Source organism: Mytilus trossulus, chromosome 1 (assembly GCF_036588685.1).
Source record: "Mytilus trossulus isolate FHL-02 chromosome 1, PNRI_Mtr1.1.1.hap1, whole genome shotgun sequence".
NCBI lineage: Eukaryota > Metazoa > Mollusca > Bivalvia > Mytilida > Mytilidae > Mytilus > Mytilus trossulus.
Window position 1 is genome coordinate 83,329,103 of NC_086373.1, and position 20,175 is coordinate 83,349,277.

General features: G+C 30.5%; 1 protein-coding gene across 1 annotated transcript; it reads left to right on the forward strand.

Moving 5' to 3' along the window:
- The first annotated feature begins 1,956 nt into the window (after positions 1–1,956).
- On the forward strand, positions 1,957–18,934 carry LOC134710568 (uncharacterized). The gene is made up of 2 exons (XM_063570946.1): positions 1,957–1,993; positions 18,017–18,934. Exons 1-2 carry the CDS (start codon positions 1,988–1,990, stop codon positions 18,401–18,403), a joined length of 393 nt encoding a protein of 130 aa, XP_063427016.1. The 5' UTR covers positions 1,957–1,987; the 3' UTR covers positions 18,404–18,934.
- The last annotated feature ends 1,241 nt before the right edge of the window (positions 18,935–20,175 follow it).

The window sequence follows — 20,175 nt, forward strand, 5'->3', positions numbered from 1 at the left end:
TAATAAAAGTTAATTAATAAGTATCTGAAAGACGGAAAATATCTTAACATATAATGAAAGTTTTTTTTTTTCTTCTTATTGGGAATTGGTTTAAGTTTTATTTTTAAATAATTACCAAATTCCAGTTTTGGGCCATCATTAATAATTTTTTAACTCTACATCATTTTTAAAATGACGTTTTATGATATGGGAATCTTTGAATACACTATGAAGCTGCTATAGGGTTATCATAAATAATAAAAAGATGTAGGAAGATGTGGTGTGAGTGTCAATGAGACAACTCTCCATCCAAGTAACAATTTAAAAAGTAAACCATTATAGGTTAAAGTATGGCCTTCAACACAGAGCCTTGGCTCACACCGAACAACAAGCTATAGAGGGCCCCAAAATTACTAGTGTAAAACCATTCAAACGGGAAAACCAATGGTCTAATCTATATAAACAAAACGAGAAACACGTATATATTACATAAACAAACGACAACTACTGTACATCAGATTCCTGACTTAGGACAGGTGCAAACATTTGCAGCGGGATTAAACGTTTTAATGGATCCAAACCTTCTCCCTTTTTCTGAAACAATAGCATAACATCACAACATAAAAAACACACGATAAAATATCAATTGGCAGACTTAACTCAATCAAAAAACGTATGATTACACAATGAACGAATAAATTTGATCTGCGATATCTGGATACAAATGCACAGTTAATTAAATATTAGAGACACACATTCATGACCAACAATTTAAGCTAACAAACAAATTCAAACAAAGCCATGACAGGACATCACTGAGAAATATTTAACCAATCAAAATTCACTTTAGAAAAAAAAACGGTTTTAAAAAAATAATTATAATCTTGAAGTTTATACAAATGGAGTAAGAATAAGTGAAAAATTGAAGATATTACAAATAATCACAGCTGGTGTACAGACAAGATTTAGACGTTTTATGATATGAGAATCTTTGAATACACTATGAAGCTGTGATAGGGTTATTATAATTAATGTTTCAATTTTAGAAAAAAATGTGCTCTGATGAACAACAAAAATTTACAAAAAATTAGCAGAATAATTACAACAGGATGTACATAGCTGTGTTATTTGTTCTTCCATGTTAAGGTTGGGGTGTTTTCAATTGGGGATATCTAAATCTAATTTAAAGGTCAGTGATCAAAGTGGTTTATTAAGCATGAACACAAAAGACCAACTTTGTTTAATACTTAGTATATAAAAATAGATATTACTAAATTTAATAGGGGTTTGAAATAGTAAAAAATTAAATAAAATTGACAAGGACGTCCTTGTTTTAAATGTAAAAGACTTATCTATTTCAAACATGGTGGTAACTTTATACATAAGAGACGCTTACCCTGGTGCGACGCATCCGGTCTAACACTTTATTGGGTTCGTTCGATTAACTTCGTATATGTTTGGTATCTAGATTAACAATCAATCGACTGACGAGATTTTATCATTGATGAAATACTCTCGCATCAATTTAATGGGATTACGTAAATATATTATAATAAATAACGACAATTCAGTTATTTTGCGTTTTATACATAGTTTAAAGAAATCAAAATGTATGTTTATCATTTTAACAAATGCTACAGATGTCAAAACTGTGATTTAGGGAAATCTGCGGGACCAAAAAGCAAAATGAATAAGTAGTAATTATTTTTGATATTGAAATTTGTAAGTAAATATGCAAATTACAGAAAACATAATACCATGTTATTTTAACTCTGATGGATTGTTGTCCAATTGGCAATCATACCAAGATCTCAATATTTGTATAATCTAGATTTATAAGTTCAAATTAAATCATAAGCTTGTGTGTTAAAGGTATCGAGCTAATTTATCAAAAATAAAAATAGTTCTGATCTATCAATATAATTGTATTTAAAATTTTCTACACACACTTAAAATAGATCTGACGAAATATTTAAAAGAAAAGGCTGTTAATGGTAATAAGCTGAGAATGGAGGTATTTTTCTATATGGCTGAAGCATTTAAAATATATAAGTATATTAAGTAGTTTTATCATAAATTTATAATCTACTGCATGCAATGATAATATAAAAAAAACGAAAGAAAGTGAAACTAAACAACCGTTTTCCAAAAGTCTTAAAATTATTGACTATTAGTTGATACGACTGTGTGGTGTAATCATTTAGCTGTAACTTTATTATTTTAAAGCATACATAGCACAGTTGGGTCATTATAAGCTGCATTGTCATCACTTGACAGCTTCCTCGTCGTCGTGTATCGTTGACATAAATAAGGCCATACAAGGGAAGCAATCTAATTCATAATCTTGAGACACAAAAAAAATGGAAAAGATAAATTAAAGCTCACTTAAATTACACAGAAAAGTTTGAGTAAAACTAACCTCACCAAAACAAGAGTGGGAATTTCGTTGACGTGCAGCCTAAGAAGTTCATGTGTCATTTGGTTCATTCGTTATATTGCACTAGACTTGTAAATTAGCATTTAAGGTACCAATTTTATTACACTAATTTTGCATTTCGATATTTTTTATATTTTTATTGATTTTTAGTAGTGCTCAAGGACAAATCTGTCTAAATGGAAAGCTAAATTTGGACATAACATGATTTTTATTTCAACATAGGATTGAAAATAAAACTTTATTAATCGACCTTTCATTTTAAAAGATTGTTTTATTGCAATTCAAACTTAAGGTAATTTATGCACAGATTCGTATAGAAAATAAAACCTCATTTTGGTGTTTAAAAGTGGGATTGATGTTTTGAAGTGTGAAAGAAAAATCAGTCAAACAAGTGATCAGCCGAGGAAAATTCGATAAATTTAAATGAAATAAAATTCAATGATAATTTAAATTTGTTGTCAATTACAAATCAAAATAAAAAAAATTCCAGGATATAAATACAAACGTCTCTACAATTGTTAGATCTTTTTTTCTAGGAAAATTCAATAAATAATGTGTTATAAGTGATTGCAAGAAATTTTAAGTATTGCACAAAAAAAATCCTAGAAGAAACTTTGACATCGATCAACTACACGACCTTTGTTATAATATGCAAAGATCGTTATATAATTTTTAACAATGACGTTACTAGAAATTTTTCTTAAATATCATGAGTGCACAGGATGAAATGTCTAGACGGGGTGGTATATGATAATTTTATGATATGTTAAGTTTTTGATATAGAGCCTTAGGTCTTAATTTAATTTTCAACAAAACTTAACTTACTATTTTTAAAATAAAGACTGCCAAAAACATTTTTTTAAGACAGATGATGCATGCCAGTTAAATCTACGTGCCCTTTCTCGTTCCATTTTGGTTCATGGTTTTCTCTCGGGTTTTTTTTTTCTTTGTTTATATTTATGAGTTTAAAACATTTGTTAACGACTGTTGCATCTTGTTTTATGATAATTATACGTATGAGCTAGTCACTTCTTTGCATTAATAGGACATACCATTAATTTTTGAATTAACAATTATATCAAAGAGTTCCAAAACGACCAATGAGATACAAATCACACGCAGCTGGCCCAAATAAATTAAACATATCAACCATACTGTAGTTGACTCTGATGATGTATATTCTAAACCGATAGCATTGTTTTAATGCTCCCTTGTCCAAGCAAAATTTCAGCCGCCGTAATTGAACATCATGACGTTCTCATAAATCAAACAAATCAAGCATATCAGATTGATCCTAACAAAACGGTAATTTCCAAAAGTTATAAACGTTAGGGAGTCCCAGGCTTTAAATATATCACACTCATACATCGAACTTGATATAAAAGATGGTAAAGTAATTTGCATTTTCACTACTATGTTTTTGTATAAAATTTAACGCATTTGTTTTGTTGATTATGCTCTTTTTTTTTTTAAATTCTGAAAAAAATAAATTCAGTGAATCATTTGTTCATATATCATAATGAATAACGACAATTCAGTTATTTTGCGTTTTATACATTTTTTTAAAGAAATCAACATTTATTTTTATCATTTTAACAAATGTTACGGATATCAGCACTGAGATTGAGGCAAATCTACGGGACCAAAGAGCAAAATGAATAGTTATTATTTTGGATAGTGAAATTTGTAAGTAAATATTCAAATTACAGATAATATACTACCAGGTTATTATTACTCTGTTGAATTGTTGTCCAATTGGCAATCATACCAAGATCTGAATATTTGTATAATCTAGATTAATAGGTTTTATTTAATTCAAATTATAAGCTTGTGTGTTAAAGGTATCGAGCTAATTTATCAAAAACAAAAATAGTTCGTATCTATCAATAAATTAAATTTAAATTGTTTACACACACTTAAAATAGATCTGACGAAAAAGATGTTAGTGGTAATAACATGAGAATGAGGTATTTTTCTTTTCGCTTAATAATTTTAAGTATATAAGAATACATGTGTTAAATCCTTTTATCATGAAATGATAATCTAGTGATTTTGATAATGTTGTTAAAATATAAGACAATAGAAAGTGAAACTTAACTTTCATTTTCCAAAAGTCGTAAAACTATAGACTATTATATGTTACGACTATGGTGTGTAATCAATTAGCTGTAACTTTTTAGTAAAGCATACATAACACAGTTGGGTCATTATAAGCTGCATTGCCATCACTTGTCATAGGCCTTATCGTCGTGCATCGTGAAGATTAAAAATACCATACCAAGGAAGCAAAATATAGGAAAAGATAAATAAAAACACACAAAAATTACACTGAAAATAAAAACTAATATCAACAAAATAAGGGCATAAATTTCGTTGATATACAGCCTAAGAAGTTCATGTTTCATTTGTGTCATCCGTTATATTGCATAAGACTTGTAAATTAACATTAAAGGTACATATTTTATTACACTAGACCTACATTTTGATAATTTTTATGTCTGCAGTAATGCTCAAAACAAAACATTTAAAGTCATATAACTAACATTATAGATCAATCAAAATGGAAAGCCAAATTTTGATATTACATGATTTTTATTTAAACTTAGAAATGATAATTACATTTAATTCATCAACCGTTCGTTTTTAGAAGATAAAGTTTTTATGTAAGGCAAAGATAGTTTATGCACAGATTCATACAGATATAAAGATACCTTTTTAAATGTTCAATAGAGGAAATAATGTTTTGGATTGTAAAAGACAAATCAAGTCAAGCAAGTGATCAGCAAAGGAAACTTCAATAAAATCAAATGAAATGAACATTAATATGTGTTGGTAAAGACAAAATTCAATAAAGATACCAGGATATATATACAAATAATTGTATCCTTTCTAGGAAAATTCAGTAAAAAATGTGTTATAAGTGATTCCAAGAAATGGAAAGAAATGAAATTCCCAGAAGTAACTTTGACATCAACTACACGTCCTTCGTTATATTATGCAAAAGTCGTTACATAATTTTAAACAAGAAAGGTCCGATACTTCAATGATATAACAATAAGTATTTCCTCAATATTATTAGTGCACAAGAGGAAATGTCTAGCCTGTTCGATCATAATTTAGTTATATGTTGAATCTTTAGATAAGGCCTTAGGCCTAAATTTAACTTTTAACAAAATTTATTTTACTATTCTAAAAATAAAGACTGCAACAAATATATGTTCAAGACAGATGAAACACACCAGTTAACTCTATGCTTCCATTCTCGCTCCATTTTGGAGTACATGGTTTTCCCTCAGTTTTTTTTCTTTGTTTATAGTTATGAGTTTTAGACATCTGTTAACGTCTGTTGCCTCTTGCTTAATGATAAGTTATACGTATGAGTTAGTCACATGTTTGCATTAATAATAATAGGATAGTAGCATTAGTTATTTAATAAACAATCATATCAAATAGTTTCAAACAACAAACGACTAACCAAGCGCAAACAACCAGCATCGGAAGTTGGCCCAAATAAATAAAACATGTCAACCATACTGTGGTTTACTGTGATGATCTCTATTTTAAATTAATAGAATTGTTTTAATGATTCATGTCCAAGCAAAATTTCCGCCGCCCTTAGTAAATATCATGAGAGAAAATAATGTAATTTTATCAAATTGTCTTTCACTACTCTTGTTAATCAAACAAATCAAGGATATCAGATTTATCATAACAAAAAGGTAATTTCCAAAAGCTATAAAGGTTAGGGATTCCCAGCCTTTAAATATATCACACTCATACATCGAACTTGATAGAAAAGATGGTAAAGTAGTTTGTATTTTACTGATATTTTTGTGTAAAATTTATAGCTTTTGTTTCGTTGAACATTTTCTATTGATTTTTTTTCTGAAAAATTAAATTCAGTGTATCACTTGTTCATTAGTTTCTTAAAGTCGTGTAAAATCCAAATGCTTGTTAATAGTTTTTTTTATACAGAAACACGTTTAGTGAATACATTCTTTCGATCGGCTTTGTTATATTCTTATATTTTCTCAGTATACAAACCCGGGGAAAACATGCGTCTTGCTCCTAACGCTTTTGAATAAATAGAGAAAAAAGAAGAACAAAAACATGATAAAAAATGAATAACTAACCAACTGCCTGTGTTTCAAACACTAATCGATGATTTAAGGGCATATAAATAGGAAGCCAGGTGCACTTTTCGTCCTTTTGATATGTTGTCATGAGAAAGATTTCGTTATTGTAATAGATTAAGGACAGATAAACAATGTACTATCAAACTGAGAATCCTTTTTACATTTTTTCTTTTATTATGCCTTTTAACCTTAAGCTTATATGACAACTTTCACTCCCCCTCTCTGGTGTCTTTTGTTTTAATTTTGTAAGTGATGCACGTATTTGAAGTGTGGAGGCAAGTTTTTATAGTTGTTTTGAAACAATAGTAAGGGTCAAGTTACAGTTTATGCGTTTAATGTCACATATTTGGCTAAAAGAATTCATACAACTTTTGCTCGTTGAACAGTTGAAATATTTTCAGTTTAAGTTAAACGAGCCAAGGCTGTATGCAAAATTTGTGACAAGGCCATTTACTGTTCATTGACCTTAACAATATCATATTTTCTTGTAAATTGTAGCCTTCTTGTAATGTATCAAACAATATTTACGGGACAATGTACAATGTTGTCCTGACAGGTGTTACTACGCATTGCATTGGTATTTACAGTGTTTTAATTTACTTGTCGAAACTAAATTGTATACCCATACATATTTTCACCTTAACATCAAGGTTACGACTAGGCAAGGTTAGGTAGAAAACAAATTAAAAACTTCTACAATTAAATATATAGGTAATGTTACTGTGCCCATCCAGTATAGAGGTCGGGAAAATGAGGGTATGCTTGATATGCTTGAGGGACCATAATATTACCTTGTAACTGAACACATTTAAGACCATATATAGTTGTAGCAAGAGTTCTTAATGCATAACGAGCTTTGCACTTTTTTTACACGAGTATTGGGTTCAACGTCCACATGCTGACCGGACGTTGCTTTGCATGTATAGATCCCACACATCGGACGCGCATATATTTTCACTTACCCAGTCACATTTGTTGTGTCTTCCGAAAGACATACAAAATACCGCACAATCACCAAAAGAAGTGAAACTCCAAAATAATATACAAAACGAATAGCGCACGCCCCTAATGTCTTGCCTGCCTAAATTAAGTATTCATTGTATAACAAAATTTGAACTAGAGGTCGCACTATATGAACACAATGTCTTAATATGGTGAATAAACTTTGGACAAGATGACAGACAGTTCCTTCCAGATAGACGTAAATATTTAACTCTCTGTTATTGTGTAATTTTGTTTTGTCGTACCTATTTATTTAAATATCATTCCTCGATCATACATTTTAAAGAGTATATGCAATTTACCCAGCCTTGATCTATAAAGCGAGGTCAATTGCTCGTACTCCCTTCTAGAATGTGTCAATGGCAGACTATCCAAATTTCTAGTTTGACTCAATAAGCTCACTAGCACGTGGCAAATCAACTCGGTTAATACAAATGTTTTATAAATTTAACCTGTATATTTATGAAATCAATTACGAATTGATGAAACATTTTTGAATGACAAATAACGCGTCAATTACTTTCGGATGTAAATACGTATAAATCTAAAACAGTTCAAGTGAATTGCATGTTTTAAATTTTGTATGTCGATTTTTATTTTCAAATTAGGATTTCCAAGACAAATAGATGTACAAAGGAGAGTGTCCTCATAATATCATTGAAACATTATTTTCAATAAAATTTTGGGAAAAAGATAATTACTCAACGTAGAAAATTATACAAAAATAATATTGGAAAGAGTCACCGGCAAAAAATGAGTTCCTCTTCTGGATTATTAAGCAACAGTTTAATAAAGGATTATGTCCAACATGTTGATATTGCAACATTTTCAACTGCTTGACACAGGATAAAACCTTTTCAAAGTAGAACACATGAAATTATATGAAACTGCAATATCACATTCAAGTATAATTCTTGTTACTCAATTTTGAAGTTTTATGATTCTATCTGAATCTTTTTGTAATAAATTTCTTTAAACTGAACTACAATAGTCTATATATGGTAAAATGTATATGCAATATAAAATATTTGTCTTGTATGTATGGGAAAATATATTCTTTAATTTTATACTGATATTGTATCTAATGTAATATTACATAAACGATCATAATGATCTTTCCAGCTTAAATTTCCATTAATGTCATTTCTATTTAATTTGAAAGAATGGACATCTTCAGTACATGTTTCGTTGATGGTAATACATAATCCTGATAGTTGTGTAACTTTATGTTTTGAACCCAATGTCATACAATTTTTTTAACTTTTTTTTTGTGCATTAAAAAATTACTTGAGTTAAAGAGACACAAGTTACAGTGTGTCAATTTGCAGAACGTATGTTAATCGGTATGGAATATCTGGGGTCTATTATTTCTCTCATAAATATTTGTCAAAAAATAAAACATTTTCTAAAATAAATATCAAAACTCCATCTAATGAAAAAATATATTTGCTTCAATTTTGACTACGTTTGCACACATATTTCCCAGCGGACGTTTGGTAAGTGTTAGTAATCAGAATTCTTTCTTTTATTGCAGTTCACACTTTTTTTATCGACTAAAATTAGTTGGCTTCCATATATTTCAAAACTCGTTTAAACAGTTCTAAGTCAGCAAAAAAATGTTACGTGAAAGGATTTGCACTTTGTTGAAGACAAAACGTTTACTTATAAATGTTTACTTCTTTGTAATTTTTTGTTATCTCTAAAGAAGAGTTGTTTCATTAGTAATCAAACCACATCTTCTTAACTTTATATGTTATTTCATCTGGGTTTGTTTCACTGTTTAACGGTTTCACATATTTTTTGTTCATTGACCTTATAAGTATGTCACTATTTTCACCTTCGTGTAATGTATCCAATAATCAGCACATGATAAGCAATGTCGTCATGGCAGGTGTTTCCATTATATTGTATTGATAACTACAGTTTTTTACGCACTTGTCAAAATTAAAATGTATACCAATACATTTCTCCTTCTATCGAGGTTACGACTACATGTGATTTATCGTCATCCTATTTTACAAATTCAGCTTTATGTAATTCCAAGTCGATCATACAAAATCCTTACAACCATTTGATTGACCATCAGTGTATGGTGAAAACAAAGAAGTCACCAATCAGGTAGATTACTTCAATCAAAAACAATAAGGTTTCTCGTTTTAAATACAAAACACAATAGTTAGCTGGTGTATATTCAAAACACATTCTTGATATACGGATGCAAGTGGTTGCCAAAAAGCAGGGACCAATAGACAACAATATGTCTTAACTATCCCGATAAAATGTTTGTACTTGATAATATCTAACAGATACAATATACATTGTAGGATTTCTGTTTACGTTATAGATAATGCATATTTTAAGGTTTTTCTTGTCGTAGAACACACCGAGGGGTGTCAGGATTGATCAAATGAAAGACCGACCGGAGGGAGGTCCGTCTTTGAACAATCCTGACACCCCGAGGTGTGTTCTACGACAAGAACAACCTTAAAATATGTATTATCTGACTTATATACCGTCAAAAAATATTCATTTTATAAAGATTTGTAAAATTTATTATCCTATTTTACCGACAACACTAAAGTTGGATATTCCTTTCTAATGCGTTCAAGTTGTAATACGCCCTGCGGCTCATTTAAAATGTGAAATAAAACTCACTAAATAATTTAGATATAAACCTTTTAAAAATTGTTATCCATACACAATAAAAATATTACTGTAACTGCATGAAGTAAGACACAAATGTATTGTTACCATCCGATAACGGTGTATGACAAATACAAGACACATTGTAAGTTTTTTATTGTACCAATTAGCTTATGGAAAAGGGGGAGGGGGTATCTTTTTCGATTTGTTATGTTATTTCTATCGCGGAAAAGTGGTTATTTTTTTTAACAATTTTACTTGAATCGAATGAAAAATTCAAAACGATTGTCTTTTGAAAAGCAATACATTTTATTAAAAGATAATAAGGATATAATGATATCCTCTCCGCACCCGACCCTTTCGTGAGTTACGTTATTATGTTTTTCAATAGAATATAAGATTATCTTATTAGTTGATCATTTTAAGTAAAAGGTATACATAAAGTTTTTAAAGTTAAGAACTGACACGAAGACGAATATAAATACATGTAGGTCTCAGTATGATTTCCTCTTCAGTGTGTATCGTTCTGACATGCATGAAATATTTGCCACTGGACGTTAAGCAAGCAACCAAAAATCGATCTACCTATTCAGTATGACTCAACAAGATTTTCAAAATCTTATACACGAATATGTTAAATCTGGATTTATTTGGTGAAAGTCTACCTTAAAAATCATCTGACATATATGATAATGTTTCTTTATTGTAGCGATAAATCAACAAAACTTCACGTTATTTGTTTCTAACATTAAAATGCAGGACTACAATGACAGTTTCTTTTACACCTATCATCGATTGATCTTTAAAAAAAAATATTTCCAAATGGGCAACAAAAAACTATAAGACGAATAAAGTTTTGAGGTAAATCATAGATTGCATGTTTATCAAGGAAAATAATGACCTTACACAGGTTATTATTTTATGCCTTGGAGCATATGCCATTGAAACCTGGTATCGTCCGGGTTGATTCTGAAAAAGAATGACCTGACGTTCTGAAAGAAAATAACTCCATATAGGTATATAATTATTTGTTATTTTTATGAAAGTGCAGAAATTGAATAATTTAAAAACACAAAAATTACTTGAGTTAACCAGACACAAGTTACAGTGTCAGTTTTTTCGATCGTATGTTAATCGGTATGGATCACCTGGGGTCTAATTTTTCTCATAAATATTTGCAAAAAAATAAAACATCTTCTAAGATAAATATAAAAACTCAATCTGATGAAAACATATATTTGCTACGTACGTTTGCACAAAAATTTCCATGCGGACGTTGTGCTAATTGTTAGTAATCAAAATTCTCTCTTTTATTACAGTTCACACTTTTTCATCGACTAAAATTAGTTGGCATCCATAAATTTCAAAACTCGTTTAAAAAATTCTAAGTCAGCAAAAATGTTACATAAAGGATTTGCACTTTGTTGAAGGCTATAAGTTTACTAATAACTGTTAACTTCTATGTATTTTTTTTATCTCTAAAGGAGAGTTGTTTCATTAGTAATCAAACCACATCTTCTTATCTTTATAGGTTATTTCCTCTGGGTTTGTTTCACTGTTTTACGGTTTCACATATTTTTTGTTCATTAACCTTATAAGTATGTCACTATTTCAACCTTCGTGTACTGTATCCAATAATCAGTACATGATAAGCAATGTTGTCATGGCAGGTGATTCCATTATATTGTATTGATAATTACAGTTTTTTACGCACTTGTCAAAATTAAAATGTATACCAATACATTTCTCCTTCTATCGAGGTTACGACTACATGTGATTTATTGTCATCCTTTTTAACAAATTCAGTTTGTTTTGATTCCAAGTCGATCATACAAAAAAAACTTACAACCATTTGATTGACCATCAGTGTATGGTGAAAACAAAGAAGTCACCAATCAGGTAGATTACTTGAAACAAAAACAATAAGGTTTTTCGTTTTAAATACAAAACACAAGAGTTAGCTGGTGTATATTCAAAACTCATTCTTGATATACGGATGCATGTGGTTGCCAAAAAGAAGGGACCAATAGACAACACTATGTCTTAACTATCCCGGTAAAATGTTTGTACTTGATAATATCTAACAGATACAATATACATTGTAGGATTTCTGTTTACTTATTTGTTATTTTTATGAAATTGCAGAAATTGAATAATTTAAAAACAAAATGGCAACAGTAGTATACCCCTGTTCGAAAATCATAAATCGATTGAGAAAAGAACAAATCCGGGTTACAATCTAAAACTATGGGAATCACATCAAATATAATAGGAGATCAACGACACAACAGAAACGCAACACTAAAATGTAAGACACGAACTAAAATATAACAATGCCCATTTTAAAAAATCAAATGGTGAGTTGAACCTTGAACTTCGCACTTTTATGGCACTTTTATGGCAATGTTAAATATAACAGTTAAATGACACCATTAAACGACAGGAATCCAATACAAATATTTTTCTTGTGTGTATAGGAAAATATATTCTCTAAGTTTACACAAAAGCGATATTGTATCTAATGTTATATAACATATACGATCATAACGATTTTTCATGCTTAAATTTTCATTAATGTCAATTCTATTTATTTTGAAAGAATGGACATTCTTTGTACAGGTTTCGTTGATGGTAATACATAATTCTAATGGTAGTGTAACTTTGTGTTTTGAACCAAATGTCATGCAATTTTTTTTAATTTTTTTTTTTGTGCATTAAAAAATTACTTGAGTTTACCAGACACAAGTTACAGTGTCAGTTTTTTCGAACGTATGTTAATCGGTATGGATCACCTAGGGTCTAATTTTTCTCATAAATATTTGCCAAAAAATAAAACATCTTCTAAGATAAATATCAAAACTCAATCTAATGAAAACATATATTTGCATAAACTTTGACTACGTACGTTTGCACAAAAATTTCCATGCGGACGTTGTGCTAATTGATAGTAATCAAAATTCTCTCTTTTATTGCAGTTCACACTTTTTCATCGACTAAAATTAGTTGGCTTCCATAAATTTCAAAACTCGTTTAAACAATTCTTAGTCAGCAGAAATGTTACATAAAAGGATTTGCACTTTGTTGAAGGCCATAGGTTTACTAATAACTGTTAACTTCTATGTATTTTTTTTTATCTCTAAAGGAGAGTTGTCTCATTAGTAATCAAACCACATCTTCTTATCTTTATATGTTATTTAATCTGGATTTGTTTCACTGTTTTACTTTTTCACATTTTTACTGTTCATTGAATTTATACGTATGTCACATTTTTTTGGTAAATTTTAACCTTCGTGTACTGTATCCAATAATCAGTACATGATCAGCAATGTTGTCCCGGCAGGTGTTACCATTGTATTGTATTGATAATTACAGTTTTTTTACGCACTTGTCAAACTTAAAATGTATACCAATACATTTCTCCTTCTATCGAGGTTACGACTACAAGTGATTTATCGTCATCCTTTTTTTACAAATTCAGCTTGTTTTAATTCCAAGTCGATCATACAAAAAAACCTTCCAACCATTTGATTGACCATCAGTGTATGGTGAAAACAAAGAAGTCACCAATCAGGTAGATTACTTGAAAAAAAAACAATATCGTTTTAAATACAGAGCTGGTGTATACTGTATAAACATTAATTTTCGTGGAGTTAAAATTTCGTGGTTTTGTATCCAAAAGTAAGTTCGTGGGGATTAATTGTCGTGGTTTTTAAGATTAGAAAACAATTATGTAAATGTAACTTTATGATTTACAATATTCAATTAAACTTATCTGAACTTTCACCGTTGGGAAAAATCAATAATTGCATTTTTTAGTAACAGTGAGCACTAATCAAGTGTTGTAACCTACACACTCTAATATTGGCTTTTACACACCTTTGATGTTTTATCCAAGGACAATGATTGTGTAATAAATTTATTACAACTTAAGGGCATTACAGACGCATTAGACTGTTGAATGACATTGATTGACAGTTATTGATCATTACTTATTACTGTACAAACAAAGGATTAGGATTATCATATGACGTAAAGAAAACCTTTGAATATCGATGTCTAATCAATTAACCTATTTTCATTTTAATGTATGCATTTATGTTCATCAGTTATATAATTGTCAATAAGATGTTGTCAGATCATAAAATAATCTAAATCTACAGTTAAATTTTCGTTGGGGTTTCAATTTCGCGGATATTTCTTATCCACGAAATAAACGAAATTAAATCCCCCACGAAAATTTCTGCTTCTACAGTATTCAAATCTCATTCTTGATATACGGATGCAAGTGGTTGCCAAAAAAAGGGACCAGTAGACAACAATATGTCTTAACTATCCCGGTAAAAATTTTGTACTTGATAATATCTAACAGATTCATACATTGTAGGATTTCTGTTTACTTATTTGTTATTTTTATGAAATTGTAGAAATTGTATAATTTAAAAACACAATGGCAACAGTAGTATCATTATTCTTACATACTTTTGATTTTTTAACCCTGTATGCGTACATTGCCTATGTAAATTTTAAAATTGTTTGTATGCACATTGAACGACAAATTTATGTGACGTATATAATTTTTCTGACGTCGGACACTCAAGTAGATCCATGTGTTCGTGGATAGGTTTTTGTGTCCTGTTAAATTGTTCCTTTTAAAAGTTTTGGATTCTCATAAATTCTATGTATAACTTTTGGACTAGTTTGATTTCTGTAATTTATTCTTACATACTTTTGATTTTTTAACCCTGTCTGCGCTCATTGCCTATGTAAAATTTAAAATTGTTTATAATCCAGGTACTTTTGATAACTATTGTATTCACATTGAACGACAAATTTATGTGACGTATATATTTTTTCTGACGTCAGACACTCAAATCAATCCATGTGTTCGTAGATAGTAGATGTTGTTGTGTCCTGTTAAATTGTTATACGATGATGACTGATGTTCCCATATTTTGACTATTTTATTGATTGTGACTGTTTATTTAACGCATCATGTAAATGTAACGGAATTTGATGAGACTGTTATTAAAGTGAGAGGGTTAGCGCTATAGAACCAGGTTTAATCCACCATTTTCTACATTTGAAAATGCCTGTACCAAGTCAGGAATATGACAGTTCTTGTCCATTCGTTTTTGATGCGTTTTGTTTTTTGATTTTGCCATGTGATTATGGACTTTCCAAATTGATTTTCCTCTGAGTTCAGTATTTTTGTGATTTTACTTTATACCACTGTTCGAAAATTATAAATCGATTGAGAAAAACACAAACTCGGGTTACAATCTAAAACTATGAGAATCACATCAAATGCAATAGGAGAACAACGACACACCAGAAACACGACACTTAAAAGTAAACACACAGAAACGAACTAAAATATAACAATAGATATAGGAAGATGTGGTGTGAGTGCCAATGAGACAACTATCCATCCAAGTAACAATTTTATACAAAGTTAACCATGTCAATTTTAAAAAATCTAATTGTGGGTTGAACCTGCAGCAAGCCAAAATTCGCACTTGTATGGCAATGTTAAATATAGTACAAAATGACATCATTAGATGACAGGATACAGTATAAAATATGCAAGAACATTCAGAACAGAGAATTACAAAAATAAACAGTACAATAAAGAACTCGTAGACTAAGAATCAACAGAAAGTCTGAAGTGAACAAAAAATAAACGACATGCAACACACTCAGAAGCTATACGAAAACAATTGCGATTTTCCTGACTTGGTACAGGACATTTTTTAAAGAAAAAATACTGGGGTTGAACTTGGTTTTGTGGCTAGCCAAACCATGTTTCTATTGTCGATCGTGAGATTTGAAATGTTCCATGACCGTTCTAGATTAATGTAGAATTTAGTAAAAAAAAATCTTACCATGATTTCGTTTCCTCGTTAAACGGATTTTCCTTTGTCTAAAAGTATGACTGGATATTGGAAAATCTCGAGTCGAAAATTTTTTGGCCTGGTAGTTAAGACACAATAAGCAATGGTTGATTTAACCTAGCACACACTTTGGATTTCCCATGTAAATTTGACTACAACAGATGAGAATGGCATGTCTTGCTGTTCCAATTATCAACGACAAACGCAAAACGAGCCTTGATATCTTGTTTACGCCTTTTTTTCCGACAACAAATTGTAAATAGTAATTTTGTAAACATGATTAAGACCATCCCCGTATTCACAATTTTAGGATATAAGGTTCTCCTTTTATATTTGATGTGTTTTCCTCAGTTTTTGTTTGTAACCCGAATTTGTTTTTTTTCTCAATCCATTTATGAATTTCGAACAGCGGTATACTTCTGTTGCCTTTATTTGTATTTATTTGCAACTTAAAAAGATAAGTTGCTAACCAGGGGTATATGGGAAATATGGTCATATTGGTTATTCAGGCGGTTAAACCCATCCTGAGGAGGTAGGAAATCATTTGACACTGATACACATCCAAATCCGGTCGGAATAAGTATACTTAATCAAATGTCTAAAAAAAAAAAGGATAGTTCTACACAATCAGCACACTAATATAGCATACACCAACTCTCTTATGTTATCTGTTGCATTGACATATTTCTACTATACCAAGTGAACACTCTTTTGCCTCTGGCAAACCAAATTTCCTGCATTTTCTGGTTAAACCACTGTTTCCCTCCTACATATTCGATTTAGTGTTAGATTGTTACCTTAATGTAACTAAATTGCAAATATGCTTAACAACACATCCGTATATTACAAATAACATGTTTTAACTTTACGGCAGAAGAGATGATTTTTGCTTCCCACAATAGTTTAAGTAGCAACTTTCCATCAGTACTTTCTGTATATGGAGTGTACATCATCAAGTTGATACGATAGTCCAGGGCTTGCGTTTATCATCATGATTTCTCTGATAAAGGGTTGCTGCTCATTAGAAGGCTAACATATGCCAAGAGTTAAAAGTGGCAATAGTGCAATCATCCCTTCAGGCATTTGACGAACGACATCCCCAGTTTGTTACGGAATATCTAGTTCTCTTCTCAGATGACGACGTATTTGTTTCAATTTACAAATTTACAAAATCAACCACAAACTGTGCAATTCTTTTCCCCCGAAAGTGACCTACCGAATCAGATATATTACCGGGTTTGTACTTACTCAGATGACGACGTATTTGTTTAAATTTACAAATTTAAAAAATCAACCACAAACTGTGCAATTCTTTTCCCCCGAATGTGACCTACCGAATCAGCTATATTACCGGGTTTGTACTTACAAGAGTGTCGGGTGCCATATGTGTCTCATGATCATACTGCCTATCTTTACAGAGCACATGCGATCCTCCTTGGATTTTAGTGGGGTACGTAATAGTTTGACTAACGTCTCAAGTCTTCCTTTTTTGGCCTTTTTTTTCTTGCCATGTTGTTGTCATAATATTTTCAACTTATGAGTTACAATGTCCCTTTAGTATCTTTCACCTTGCTTTACTTAGTTTTGAAAAACTTAACCCTTTTGTTAAAAAACGGATGCATTTGATATATTCGAATTACTCATTTTTGTAATGTGACTTTTTGTTGTCTGTTTTACTAGTATAATAAATACTCCAGTTCTTGATATATTCTGTGATTGTTTCATGTATAACTAGAAAAATATAAGTTGTTTATTTTTGTGATATTTGCGGGTAGGTTTTTTTGGCAATAATTGATTAAATTTTTATACTCCGTGCAATATGTATATGATGTCGTTAGCGTTTTTATCGGATTTTAAAACTTATTACAAAATTCAACCGTATACCTTGTTATATCATAAAGCTTTAATTCTAAGCAATTATTTTTCAGGCTCAACGAAGTTGCAAGGAATATAAATGTGAGATTCTAATAAACCAATCCAAGTCAACATGCGATTTACCGGAACCTGAAACTAAAGGCATATTTGCAATAAAAGAGAACGATTGTGTAATTTACGTTGGCCAATCACAGGATTGCATGAGAGAGAGGCTTCTTAGTCATTTATCTGGTTACGATTCGCAGGATATTGGAGAACATTTGAAAAATATAGACAAAGAGGAAAAGGAAAGGTCTATTACAATATCTTGGGTTGATATTAAAAAACCTAGATTTGAAGAGCACCATTATCTAAAATGTGTTGCAGCGCGTCAAACGATATGGCCAAGATTCAACCGAAAACGTGGGAGACCAAAAAAGAACTCCGTTTCATATATGTAGCTTATATTTTATCATGATTTAATTCGGTGTCTTTCTATCACATATGATTGTGGATTGGTCCTATAAATTTCAGTGTGAAAGGTGTTTATTATACATAGCCACATTCTGTATGTGCTTGTCCCAAGTCAGGCATGCAGAAGCCCACAGTTTAAAGCTTGTAGTTGGTTGATGTCCGTCATATTGTTTTTTGTATCCTGTTTTGTTATAAATTAGGCTGTTAGTTTTCTAGTTTCGAATCGTTTCATATTGTCATATCAGAAACTTTTGTAGCTAGCTATTCAGAATGGGGTTTTCTCATTGTTGATGACCGTACTGTTGCCTTTAACTGCTTATATCCACTGCATTTGAATTTTTGTGGACATTTGTCTCATTTGCAATCATACGTATCTTTATTTTCATATGATATGGAAAAGAGTGCATATTTTACAATTTAAATATATACAAGTAATATAGTCAGTGAGTATGTACACATCTTCACAACTACAAGCACATTTGCATCATTGAATTATTCGCGGTGAAAAACCACAAATAATATAGATAATGAAATACGAATACAATATAATGAATAAATAATCTAATACTTATGACTTGAAAATAATTGTATTAATTTATAAATTGTTTTTTGTCTGTGTTTTTGTTTTGTATAAATTGTTTATTTCAAAATATTTGTTACATACTTGCATATAAAGGTATTCATCTTCAATCGGATGTTTCTTACATTTATTACCATGTTCTCGTTCAACTCTCAATCTATATCCTCAAATATATGGCTTATACATGTAGGTAACACGTCTGCCTAGTGCATTCCTACAAAGTTGACACTTTGGAAACTCAGAAAATAACCGTTTATTAAATGTTAAGGTGTACCCATGCATCTTGATATCAAACATGAAATACTGTTTCATAAAACAAATACCAAGTTGTGTTTATCAAGGTTTTAAACATAACCTTTCCAACATAAACACCAGAAAAAAGGGGGAAATCTCAGATGCTCCGGGAAATTATGCAGAATGATACTGTTTTCCCATGTGGCACTTATTGTGTTGCTCAAGCAAGTACCAACCGGATGATAAGTCTAATTCAGCAGGTCACATTGGAGTACGTCAAAACAGTTTCATCTGGATAACTTCTTTACACCAATATTTAAGAATTCTGCATACCTTGCTGTTAATCAATAAGATGATATACCCAACTCACTATACACCATATACAGCGATGCAACCATACGAGTTTAAAGACTCTCTTTAAATGAAACGTTTATCCAACTTTTTTAGAATTTATATATTTATATACTGAAGAAGGTTCGGATTGTTGAAACTATTGGTTAATAGTATTACTGTGATCATAGGACTAGTGTTTCACCTAAAGCGTTTTAGATCAGCCTGATCTGAATGAAACATGTGATGTAAAAACATACCTTAGATATTCTTGATTTGCGAAAATCTAGTATTTGACAAAAACACTTTATCGTGGTAATCGTTATCTGAGTATGCACATAATAGAAATTGTCTTCATCTCTTCAAACATTGTTGTATAACATCTGCACTTTCTTAATTGTATTTTATATGCAAAAGCCGTGAAGTCATCAGTGTTAAATTTGTTTCTTTTGTAATGTGTGTACTCAGCTTATCGGTCCTAACTTCAGGATATTTATACCTTTATTGATATAAATCTTCAAAAGCTATTCATTTGTAGACTTATTCCCTTGTCAGTCTTTATACGGTCGCAAACACCTAAATTGATAAACAGCAAATACTGAAATCATGTTTGCA